The 13305-nt window shown below is 42.9% G+C and overlaps 1 protein-coding gene across 4 annotated transcripts in view; it reads left to right on the top strand.

The window, feature by feature from the left end:
- The window catches only part of pde9ac (phosphodiesterase 9ac), a 30338-nt gene extending 24263 nt beyond the window's left edge, over window positions 1–6075 (top strand). For 3 of the 4 annotated variants that reach the window (XM_048266343.1, XM_048266345.1, XM_048266341.1), the window contains exons 19-20: window positions 3366–3456; window positions 5211–5299. In XM_048266343.1, the coding sequence (XP_048122300.1) occupies window positions 3366–3416 (51 nt within the window). In that variant the 3' untranslated portion in view covers window positions 3417–3456; window positions 5211–5299. Of the gene's footprint in view, window positions 1–3365; window positions 3457–5210 lie in introns of all 4 variants that reach the window. The other variant, XM_048266342.1, reaches the window with a different exon arrangement.
- The last annotated feature ends 7230 nt before the right edge of the window (window positions 6076–13305 follow it).

Genomic DNA, 13305 nt, shown 5'->3' with positions numbered 1-13305 from the left:
TCATACACACACACACACATATACCCCCCCTCCCACACACACTGTACTTCCCTCACATCCCTCATCTGCTTTGCTCGCCGTCTCCTGACCCTCGTCCACCCCGTCTACTCTCACCTCTTACAAGTGTGTTCCCGTTTTAGACATGCACATCCGAGCAGCCCCTAATTTCCTGCGCCAGCCTGATTAGTGTTCAAGGACCAATTCCATCAAATTACCCTGACAATAAGAGCACTTACAGAGACACACACACACACACACACACACACACACACACACACACACACACACACACACACACACATGACTGAGTGACTCACTTCCTCATACAGTCCACAAACATACACTGTCTCACACACACACACACACACACACACACACACACACACACACACACACACATAGGCTACGTTCAGACTGCAGCCGAAAGTGGCCCAAATCTGATTTTTGGGGTTCAAGTGACCAGGTCAGACTTCTTCAGTAGTGTGAACACTCAAATCTTGCCCAAATCTGATTTTTGGGGTTTAAGTGACCAGGTCAGACTTCTTCAGTAGTGTGAACACTCAAATCTTGCCCAGATCTGATTTTTTCAAGTCAGATTTAGACCATTTCCATATGTGGTCCTGAATCAGACCCAGGTCTGATTTTTTTCAATGCGGCCGCAGTGTGAACAACCAAGGCGGATTTGACTTTTATTTCAATTTTCAATTTCAATTTATTGTGCTTATATAGTGCCAAAACATTACACATGTATCATGGCGCTTTACAGAATGTAGGCAATCAGAGAAAAAGAAAAAGAGGGAGAAAAGAAAGGAAGAAAGAAGGAAGGAAGGCCCATGGGTAACAGGGTAACAGGGGAGGAAAAACTCCCTAGAATTGGAGATACATATAGGAAGAAACCTCCGAGGCAGATCCCGACTCAAGGGGCCTGACCCATCTGCCCTAGGGTCAATAGGACAGTAAGGTCTGTAAACAATGACAAATGCATATGACAGTCAGGTGTGGAGAATGGGACATGGTGTTTAAAGCACCTGAGGTGAAAGTTACAAGAGGTGGGATGATTACGATCCGGTATGATAAAGCATTAATCATGATTTAGTGAGAGAAAGTGTGATAGTCCAAGGCCCGGGTGTCAGGAAAGAAAGTTGTCAGGGGGCAAGTGGTGGGTCAGCAGACAGGCCAGAATCCGGGCAGAGTTGTCATAGGTAGGTGATGGGGCTGTACAGGCCAGAATCCAGGTAGGGGGACAGTAATACAGCAGTCAAGGATGGGACTTCAGGTGGGATGGGTAAGAGGAGGGGCCAGGCACACGGATGGTTGATGACTGGTGATGATATACCTCACAATTGAGTTTACAGTAAGGGAGAAGAAAGCGAAATGTAGAATGCAGGGCTGTGCTAGAATCAGTCTGTGCTATGGATAATTTACCAGTTTAGCACCTCTGACATCTTATTCAAAATATAGAGATTTTGTAGATTGTTGTTAGCTGATGTCATTGTTATTGTTCTTTTGCGCATGCGGGCCAGTTCAAAACCGCAAACAGTTCACACTGGAATCTGATATAGGCCACATTTTAAAAGGTCATGTGAACAGCCAAAAAAAACAAACAAAAAAAATTCGGATCTGAGCAAAAATGAGCATTAAGACTTGCGGTGTGAACGTAACTATACACACACACACACACCAGTGTGTGTTTTCAGCGTCAGGTTGTGTGTGTGTGTGTGTGTGTGTGTGTGTGTGTGTTGTCGTTGAGCTTGTGAGGTTCAGCTCTTACTGAAAGTAGCCACCAGGGGTCAGTGTACTAAAGAAGACACAGAGAGAAACATGTTCATGCATTCACGGCCTGGTCTAAACGGAGCACAGGGATAGATCATTCCTACCCCACCTCTTTCTCTCTCTCTTTCTCTCTCTCTCTCTCTTTCTCTCTCTTTCTTATTTTCTCTTTATGTCTCGCATTGTGCTAGCTTATCGGTGTGTGCACAGCCTAGATTAAGCATATGGGGCTAGATCATTACCTCCACCTCTCCCTCTCTCATATGGGGCTAGATCATTACCCCCACCTCTCTCCCTCTCTCTCTCATGTAAGGGCTAGATCATTTACCCCCACCTCTCTCCCCTCTCTCTCTCATATGGGGCTAGATCATTACCCCCACCTCTCTCCCTCTCTCTCTCATATGGGGCTAGATCATTACCCCACCTCTCTCCCTCTCTCTCTCTCATATGGGGCTAGATCGGCCCACCCCCCACCTCTCCCTCTCTCATATGGGGCTAGATCATTACCCCACCTCTCTCCCCTCTCTCTCATATGGGGCTGAATCATTACCTCCCACCTCTCTCTCTCCCTCTCTCTCATGTATGGGGCTAGATCATTACCCCCACCTCTCTCTCTCTCATATGGGGCTAGATCATTACCCCCACCTCTCTCTCTCTCTCTCTCTCATATGGGGCTAGATCATTACCCCCACCTCTCTCCTCTCTCTCTCTCCATATGGGGCTAGATCATTACCCCCACCTCTCTCCCTCTCTCATATGGGGCTAGATCATTACCCCCACCTCTCTCCCTCTCTCTCTCATATGGGGCTAGATCATTACCTCCACCTCTCTCTCTCATATGGGGCTAGATCATTACCTCCACCTCTCTCCTCTCTCTCTCATATGGGGCTAGATCATTACCCCCACCTCTCTCCCTCTCTCTCTCATATGGGGCTAGATCATTACCCCCCTCTCTCCCTCTCTCTCTCATATGGGGCTGAATCATTTACCCCCACCTCTCTCCCCCACCATGGGGCTCCCTCTCTCCCCCTCCCTCTCTCTCTCATGTGGGGCTAGATCATTGCCCCCCACCTCTCTCCCTCTCTCTCTCATGTGGGGCTAGATCATTTACCCCCACCTCTCTCCCTCTCTCTCTCTCTCATGGGGGCTAGATCATTTACCCCACCTCTCTCCCCTCTCTCTCTCTCTCATGGGGCTGGATCATTGCACCCCCACCTCTCTCCCTCTCTCTCATATGGGACTGGATCATTACCCCCACCTCTCTCCCCTCTCTCATATGGGGCTAGATCATTTACCTCCACCTCTCTCCCCTCTCCTCTCATTATGGGGCTGGATCATTACCCCACCTCTCTCCCCTCTCTCTCATGGGGGCTGGATCATTACCCCCCACCCTCTCTCCCTCTCTCTCTCATATGGGGCTAGATCATTACCCCCCTCTCTCCCTCTCTCCCTCTCTCTCTCATATGGGGCTAGATCATTACCCCCACCTCTCTCCCTCTCTCCCTCTCTCTCTCATATGGGGCTAGATCATTACCCCCACCTCTCTCTCTCTCTCCCCGTGTGCTAACATAAAGGTGTGTCTTTTGTTCAATGAGGCACAGAAGAAAAAAACTGAGAATATGTCACTAGGAGGGAAGAAGAAGTGAGCTTTACGAGCCGTGCTGTGAAGTGCTATGTGGTGAGAGTGTAAGTAAGCGTCCTGCTGGTTGTGGTGTGCAGAGTGACCTCTCCTCTCTTCTTTTCTTGTTCTTCTCTCTTTCCCTCTCTCACTATTCTCACTCTCTGCTAAGAGTAATGAGCACCCATCTTTGTGAGAGCACACAGTCTTCTCCAACACAGAAACATCATCACTAATGGCCAAATCTCCTCCGTTGATTATGCAATCTCATTTAAGCTACTCACACAGTTTCAAAGTAATGTCTGAATTACTTGTCCAGTTCCCTATTGGATGACCTGTGGTCTCTCTAACTACCATAATAGCCAGAATAATCATATACTACAGTGGTCCCCAAACTTTTTCTTCCGAGGGCCAGCTCACTATGCCTGGCTCTAAGAGAGGGCCAGAGACTCGGAGTATATCAGTAACCATAAATAGCTTAGTGCTGTGAACAACAGCAGTCTATACCTTAGTTGAATATTCCATTACATTTAATCATAGGCTACTGCAATTACAACAATTAATACCATTGTTAGCTGTGTTTATATTGCAATCATGCCATATCAGTGTAAAATGTAGCTCAAATACTAATAAAATAGCATTCCCAAAAGTATTGGCAGGGGAGTCCCAAAAGTGTATTTTTATTCAAAATGTGTAAACTCTGAACTCTGTGTCTTTGCATACACAGCTCAAGAGTTGTGAACAAGCAATAGCCTACAAATGAATTTGAAGTTCTCAAACTATGAGAGTTTATGAAGTGCTGGCAAAAACATCTGAAATGACCACTTTCACTCATCTGATGAGAACTTTGAATTTGTATGAACATTTGAGCAGTGAATAAAAAAATAGAAATAATTATCCCAGAAAAGTCCCAGAAATATGACTTGAATAGAAGTTAGTTAGTTAATAACAATTAATTGATAAACTTGTAGAATACTTTGAGCACTGATACAGTCAGCATAGGCCTCTTACATTGTTTGCAGGTAGGCCTACTATACATTTCATTTAGTTTTCGATGGCAAACGCGAAACAGTGCCAAAACAACCACCAGTGGACAAAAGAGTATTACATGTACTGTTAAGACTCGCCATAGAGAATGAATGGGGAAATTACGGAGGTTATAGTTTGACGATGTCGTGCTCCCCATGCAGGCCAGATGCTATATACCACGGACATGTTTTGGGGGCCATCCAAAATGAGGTGGCGGGCCGTAGTTTGGGGACCACTGATATACTATAATAACCAGTAATGGAAAAAAAATCAATTTGCATATGCCACAATCATTGTAGACTCTGGGTTGGCCATGCTAAATGCTGTGTTTTGGATCATTCTAGATGTTTTGGTTATTTGGGATGTCAGAGTTGCTTCTTCAAAATAGCAGAGAGACACAACAGCTCTGCAAATCAAAGAGCTACAGCGAGTTCTTTTTTTTAACTCAGCAGCTTTTATATTAGACCAATCAAAGGAGGAGCTCTATTTATTTAATGACTGGCATATTGCTTTTGAAGTTTTGAAGTGTCAATGGGAATATTTGTGCTGTCACAAAGAGACCAGATTGATCTGTGTGTGTGTGTGTGTGTGTGTGTGTGTGTGTTTCGGTGTATATTTCTCCTTGTGCTGTGAGCTAACCGGTTTCATTGTATATTTTATTTTTAAGGTGGACTGGCAGTATCTGTTCTCTTACCACTGGTGCTGAGTTTGTGATTTATGCAACATCCTAAGTCCTGGACACACCTCACAGAACCTTACCTCACACCTGACATCTGTCGCTCTTCTGTTTCAGGGATCTCATTTTCTGCTGCGATTCCAAAGTGCAAAGCGTTTGTCCTTTTAAGACTGTAGTCGTGTCCTGCAGTACCAAGGCTAGCCTGGAGGGGAAGCTAGACCTGGGTGCCCACCCAGAGACGGAGCTGCTGAGGAGTCAGTCTCCTCTAAGGGTGTGCAATGGCTCTGACCTGACTCTGACCTGTCTTTGACCTTTGACCTGATTTGCTTGGCTACTGGACATCTGAAGATCGGAGGAAATCTTCCACAATATGTGGAAAAAGTCCAGAGGGGTATTTCACAAAACCTAGATAAGGGATTAAGCTGGGATTTTTTGGTTATGCTGGATGAATTTAGCCTTGACTTGGTTTCACAAAAGAGATGGCACATAAGTTACCATGGGGATTTTATTCTCTGCACCTAGCCTGGCCCCAACAGCCAGGCATAGTTCATTCTAATGTTAATTATGTTGTCTTATTGGTTCACCCAGCTGTCATTCAAATCAGACCTCCATGTGATTTTTTTAAGAGCTTTACTCCATTTATATACTACAAGTATTTGCTACATGTATTTACTCGCAAAACAAAACAGATTGTCTGCCTAATACTATATGGTTATAATTTTAGTAGTTGATTTGAAGTGGAGGGACAATTTTTTGAAAGTGTTTTCAACTAATTCGGTTATAAAGACAATATAAAGGTATATATAGTCATACTATGTGCATCTTTGCAGTGGCAAGCCCTTTCTTAATGACGTTGCGTGCCAAGACAAGAAAGCACACGGTGCATATGTAAATTTGCATTCACCTACTCCAGCTCTTGTACAGAAATAGCCATGATTCCCCATTAAAAAAAGGAAAACTTTACTTTATTGTTAGTCTATATCAAAAGCGGTTGTTCGCCCCAGCCGGGGCACCTGCACCGTACGCCGGCGACCCAGGTTCGATTCCCGCCCCGGGGTCCTTTCCGGATCCCACCCTGACACTCTCTCTCCCACTCACTTCCTGTCATTCTCCACTATCCTGTCAATTAAAGGCATAAAAAGCCCAAAAAAATATACTTAAAAAAACGGTTGTTCACTTTGTGTGAATGACGCTATTTTCTGCGTTTTTTTTATTCCAAACATGAGTTCTTTGAGGGAGAAACGAGAATGCGCGCGTATTCCGAATTACTTACACCTGGCTTGTCCTAGTCGCTCCTACTCATCCTGGATTGGCGTTAGTGAAACGAGTTGAGCTAGGATGACCAGACAACGCTATGTCAAGCCTCGCTTTATTACTTCTTTTGGATGTTTAAATTCTGTGATTTGTGAAATAGTCTCTATCATTAGTGTAGATACATAGACGAAACTTGGGCTATGCGTTAGTAACCATAATACCACTGGACAAAATTGAGTTAGGACTCAATGTGCCTCCAGTCTCCAATCTATAAACCATGTATTACTAGTAATCTACCTACAACACATTTGGCTGGATATTGTAAAAACTTTAAAGGCATTTTTCTCAGTTTCATTGTTTTCGTAGTTACTGCATTTTGCCTTTGTCAGGCAGAATAGAAGTCTACAACAGGAATAATCACTTAGGGAGATTATATTTATGACAAATATAGGACCAGTCATGTCACTGAGTAACTTAACTTTCACTTAATTTACCCTTCATGTTTCGAGGAGGGCCTAGAGGGGGTCATAAAATGTTTTGCATGTTGAGAGAATGCATTTCGTTTTACTACATTGTAAGCTCGTTTTACTAAATTGTGCTCTTGTTTAACTAAATTGTGCCCTCGTTTAACTATATTGTGCACTCGTTTTACTAAATCGTCGCTCGTTTTACTAAATTGTGCTCTCGGTTTACTAAATCGTGTGCACAATTTATATTATTGCCCTCGTTTTACTATAGTGTGAGCTCATTTTACTAAATTGAGCTTTCATTTTAAGCATAGTAAAGCGAGGGCACAATTTATTAAACGAAAGTGCACTATTTACTAAAAAGCAGCGCCGCATTTTAAAAAACGAGGGCCACGATTATTAAAGCGAGCACAATTTGTGAACATGGTTATAGAACATTGTGTACACGATCTACTTAAACGTGGCCACAATTTGTAAAACGTGCACTCAATATTGTCTTGACACATGTAAACATGAGCATGTTATAGTATATTCGAGATCTCGATCTACTAAAACGCACCCACGAATAATTAAAGCGTGGGCTCGAAGAAATTAAATTGTGTGCACAAAAACATAGTGTGGTGTCAAGGGGTATCCCGGGGAATGGCGTGGGGAGGTGTGTAAAGCTTGTAGTGACGTAGAGGGAATCTCATTGATTGCAGTGCACCTGGATATAGCCCCCGTTAGGTAGGCTGTAGGTGGGAGAAACAGATGATTATTGTGTGTTTGTACAGGCCCCTTTCCATCATCGTCCAGCTGAATGTTTGCCGAAGTTTTGAGTGTTTGTTGAGGTCCAAGTGTATGCAGAGCTGTGGTGTTTATCGCGAACGGTGTGAGCTGAGCATCGTGAACGCCACTGTTTATGTCACCCGTTTCATAGTCCGTATCAAAGCTTACCTCGTTGTGTGCATCATTGGTGTGCATGTGGGTTATATGGTGAAGCCCATTGGGCGCTAGAGGGAACCTTATTGTATTGGGTGGGTATTAGGCTATACTACTAATACGCAGTAGCCTATTTGTACCAACAGTAGGTCTACGTGTTGTAATTGTTTGGGATCTTGTCCCTGTGATGTGCTTCGATTGACTTCTAGACCTCACAGTTAAGTCAACAATCCAGGAGATAGTGGAAACCCGGTCATTACAACAGAGCCCCGAGTAGCCTTTGTAGCCTAGTAGAATTTCCCCATTATGGGTCTCCATAGCTGGCGGTTGACACCACAGTGCCCCTGCTATAAAGAGTAGAAGTCCGCTATAAACCATGACCACCTAAAGTCTTTAATTAGCTGCCTACGGTTATCATCACATTACCAATATGAACTGTTACAGACAGCTGTAGGCCTAGTCCATGTCAAGGTAACACGAAGTTGCCACCACAGCACAGCGAGCGGTGAGAAAATGTCGGGAATTACTAAATGTGAGCACGAAATACATATTTGAGAGCTCAATTTAGGCCTACAACGAAGTCCGCGTTGTATTAATTCGAAGGCTCAATTAAAGGGAAAAGCAGCTCCACGTTTTATAAATTCGAGGGCTTAATTAAAGGAAAACGTGCTCACAAATTATCACGACCAGAAAAAATATCACTTAAAGTGAGCTCTCCTGGGCTCCGTATGTTTCTGTCAAAGTGTTTGATCTTTTATTTCACCTTAATATTGGCTTCAAACTACTCGATTATGACCACAATCTTACATCCGTTTTGCCATTATCTTGACCATATGACATCTGTAATGTAAAGTACTGACCACGCTCTTGTTACTTGGTGGTTTATGTGTGAATTATGATGATTTAGGCGCGGGTCACATTAGCCAGCGGCAGCGGCAAGCGTAACGCAACACTCAGACCATAATAAGTTCTATCTTGTTCCTGTGGTAACACAAACAGATTGCCTTAACTGACAATTGAATACGCTCGTGTTGCACATTGAAAGTTAAACCAAGTTCAACGCTCAGCTTGTTTAACGCTAGCGTTACGCCAGCGTCGCCACCGTTCCGCTGCCGAACCATAGAGAACAACAGGAAACCTGCTGCTTGCCGCTGGCTAATGTAATCCCCGCTTTACAGTGTTTTAGTAGAACACAAACATTTGTTTTTTTTTCCTTTGATTTATTTAATCACTTTCCAAATTGTCTCTTTATCTGAGCCAGGAAATAGGGAATAAGTCTTTGAGGCAGTTCTGTCCTCTTTATATCATCCGGTTTCTGTAATTGCCTGTCTTTCCTGAGCCCTGGAAAAAAACCGAGGGTAAATCCAATGTTTGTACATGTGTGGCATTATGTGAAAGCAGAGTGTTCTTAAATGCAGCGTGCCGTCAACTGAGAGTCTTGTTGCGTGCACTCATCCCTTGGTATCCCACAGCCTGTTAATTAAGTCGGCCATAAAGCATAAAACACTGCTCTGGGCTGACAGAGGAACCATGTTGCAACAGGGACTTCTTTCTCGGCCAGCCAATACCACCCAGGGTGCTAATTAAGTTGGGGGGGCTTGCTCGAATCTATCACACATTTACCCTCACACCCACCAATGTGCCAAAGATAAAGATGTCTCTGTAGCAAACACGATCTGGAGGATACGGGGCTTTTTCACTAACGTGCTCTGTGACGCCGGTTTGTGAAATGGTCTATGACCCATTTGACAACTCTCAGATTAAGACCCTTTCATCTTTGATGTAGGTTGGACAGTTGAATGCTTTTTATTGGAACTTCTTATCACTTTGTTAAAATAAGTCTATTGGCCATTTGAGTCATCTAAGGTCATTTTAAATGCAGAGTGGATGACAGAACTTTTTTCAGAACTTTTGCTATTATTCTCTGTCACTCTGTGTAAGTAGCACCAGATCCGTCTGAACCCCATGAGAACATAAATAAATTATAGCAGTAGGATCATTCTCTACCCATTACAGTATGTGTGCTTGATATTTACATATTTACAAATCCCAGTATGTATCTCGTGCCTTTAAGACAGCCGCGAGTTTATGATGATTTCATAGGGACGTGATTGGTTGGAAGTTGAGGGAAGGGGAGTCGGAGGAGGAAAGCTGACCCCTTTTCAGTTTGAGCTGAGGGGACAGATGAATCTGGATTGATCCGGAACAAAAAATGATGAAACACACACAAACACATCCACACAAATATACTGTACACAGACAGACATGAAGGCGCACACATACACATACAGACCTATTCACATCCTGGGCTATGAGATGATAGAAACTCTGTCATAGTCTCCAGTGGTGAGTGAACACCATGAATCAAGATCTCTGAAGTCTGAAGAAATGTGAATAAAAGTTATTCACTACTGTCTTTAGAAAACCTGATGATGTTCACCATCATCAATGTGTGCATTTTCAATTTTAATACTTCACATAACTTGTTCATGTACCAACAATGTCATACTGTTTTGTTGTTTTTTTGTAGTTTGTTTAGATATTGCGTTATCTGAATAAAATTGTGAATTGACCACTCTTCATAATCAGGGTAGTGTTTATATATTTTGACAATAAAATAAAAAAGTGTTAAACACTTCTTTACAAGGCTAATTGACGTATGTTGTTTAACTCAACATTAAAAGTGTGAGAGGTGGCTATTCCATGTTGATCCTCTGTAGGTATAATGATTGTTTGGCTTTTGATGCTGTTATAGCAACCAGAGGTAAACCTATAGTTAACCTACTTCCTGGAAACTCTCGAGTAAGGACAAACTGCACCTTCACTAGAAGATTTACATCAAATAAAAACCTGATAAGATGATTTAAAGCTTTAGTGTGTTAGTGGGTGGTTTGATGCAATAGAAATTTAAGTATGCCAAATTGACTTGCATCTAATAATAGTTTGTCAGGCAGTTAAAATGCTTGCAGATGTACAATAAACAGCTAACTCCCATCACATGCCTAGCTTCTACGGATTTTCATGTTTATTTGATTGTTCAGGTCCTGAAAAGGTTAACAATTTCATGAAAATTTTGATTGATATTGAAGATGAAGTTTAATGTCTAATAGTCAACAACGCTAAATCATTTTAAATTATACCCTGGGCTGGGACTAAAGAGTAACGATTGTTTTTTAAGCGTTTGATTTTTCATGACTTACAAAAACATCACAAGTTTCACCCACACCACAAGTATGTATCATAGCCTAATGACTTTCAGCATGCTGTCTTTGAGAAACCAGAATGTGTGTTGTTGAAGTAATTTCACCTCAGTAAAAACCATCTGTCTCCTTATCTTGGTTTATCTCCTGCACGTCTTCTGTTTGTCAGAGAAAGTGTTTGAGTGAGAAAGCGGCTGGAATGTTAATCTGGGCCGATTGAATCTCCTGTACCATTCTCTCTCCTCTGGTGAGGATAAAACCAGTCTGGGCAGAGAAAGGGTGTGTGTACTGTATGTGTATGTGTGTACTGTATGTGTGTGTGTGTGTGTGTGTGTGTGTGTGTGTGGAGGTTGTAGGATGGATTTCTCATCTGACATATTTCTTTTTGCACTTTAAGAGAGTCAGTCAGTCCCTCTGGTTTTGTAATTAAGACTTAGCAATGGCTCCTCCATCCTGCAAACATATACGTCTCTGAGGAGGGAGCTGACACTGACACACACACACACACACACACGCACACACACACACAAGTGAACACTTCCCACACACACACACATGTACTGTACACTTCCCACACACACACACACACACACACACACACGTGAACACTTCCCTCACACGCAAACACACACACACACACGCACACACACACACACAAATGAAGCCCTCTTGAGGAGTAAAGAGGATGTTGCAGGGATAACCATTAAAGAGTACCAATGAGAAACACATTGTCCTCGCATGCTGTTTATCTGTGACCTTTATTTTGGTTTTGTCACTATTTGGAACGTTAGCTATTTGTTGTGTTACGTTCTGGCTCAGAATTGTAACAAAAAAACAAGGACAACACGGGACAGGAAATTGCCAAATAATTAAAGAATTTTACTTAAAAAACATATACAACATATACAAGGCATGGTTTAGTCAGTAGATCAGTAGTGTTAAGCTGTAATGCATGAAAAGAAATCAAATACAAAACAAAGCCATACGTGCAGACGTGCTTCTGGGGCCACCAAAGTACGGCTTTTCTAAAGAGAGCAAATCAGCACCAAAGCCACACCCATGAGAACAGCGACAGCACTCAGAGGCGTCACAGTTGTCAGCAGATGAATTCTTACTCTGGTGTCTTGTGTGCAGCCTTCTAGCCATCTGACCAGCCAGGCATGATCCTGACCCTCATCCTGATCCTAATCATAATCCTACTCTTGATCTTGATCAGGTTTGAAACTGATTTGGACCAGATTTGGCCCTCAGCTGTGTGAGATATGGCCTTAATTGGGAACTGGTCCGTCACTGATCAGAGGGATAAATACAAAGCGACTGAGATCCGAGTGGTGTCTATCTTAGCAGGTGTGTGTGGTCCTTCTTAAACGTAATAAACCCGTTTAGAAATCATTTGGATGGTTAAATGACCTGTTTCGGTGAAAATGGTGACTTTCCCCGCTGCGCCTAGCGTCCCCAGGTGGAAAACCAACCTTGCAACATTGAGACTACCGTCCCGGAAAGAGAAGTGAGAAACAAGAAACTTGTTTTAAATCGTGTTTCTTACCTTGTAACATCCACATAGTTCTACCAAACTTATGCTAACCGTTCGCTAGCTTGTAAACAAATCCATGTGCTTTATCGTTACCTTTTCCCACAGTTTGAAATAGCATAATGCACAATTTATCCAGCAGAGGGGGAAATCCTGCCAAGTTTCCCTTTAAGCACAACACAGGATACAGTTTAGGGCTCACATACATGCAAACATACACACACACACACACAGAATCACAGCTTACTCCAGACCAGATGAGTGCCACTTCACACATCGATCCTTTTTACTTCATAGCATTTCCATGGCATAGCTATCACAATAAGGTTAGTATGTATATAGTGTACAGTAAATCACTCTGCTGACGCCCTTTTATAAAACTCCCAGGTGTATATCTGCTACTGCATATACTCATTTGTAGGGCGTGTGGTTGCGGTGGCTCAACAGCATTCCTGCTATCTCTGAAACAGATGTAAGAGACTGATATCCATGAGTCTTGACCTGGATGAGTAAGTCATCAAACCGTTGGCGACATTACATATGAGAAATATTGCTGGTCAGACAGATACCTGGACGTGTATTTATCTGTGTGTATTCGTGTGTTTGTGAATTTGTGTGTATGTGTGTGTGTGTGTCTGTCTGTGTTATCATAGTGATGGTGTGAGTGTGTATATGTCTGTCTGACTCACTGTATGTGTGTGTGCATGAGTATGTCTGAATGTATGGTGTATGTTTCTCTCTCTCCCTCTGTATGTGTGTGTGTGTGTGTGTGTGTGTGTGTGTGTGTGTGTGTGTGTCTGTATTATCATACTGATGGTGTGAGTGTGTATATGTCTGTC

The sequence above is a fragment of the Alosa alosa genome, chromosome 16 (assembly GCF_017589495.1).
Source record: "Alosa alosa isolate M-15738 ecotype Scorff River chromosome 16, AALO_Geno_1.1, whole genome shotgun sequence".
Taxonomy (NCBI): Eukaryota; Metazoa; Chordata; class Actinopteri; order Clupeiformes; family Clupeidae; genus Alosa; species Alosa alosa.
This window is presented reverse-complemented; position numbering and strand designations above follow the sequence as displayed.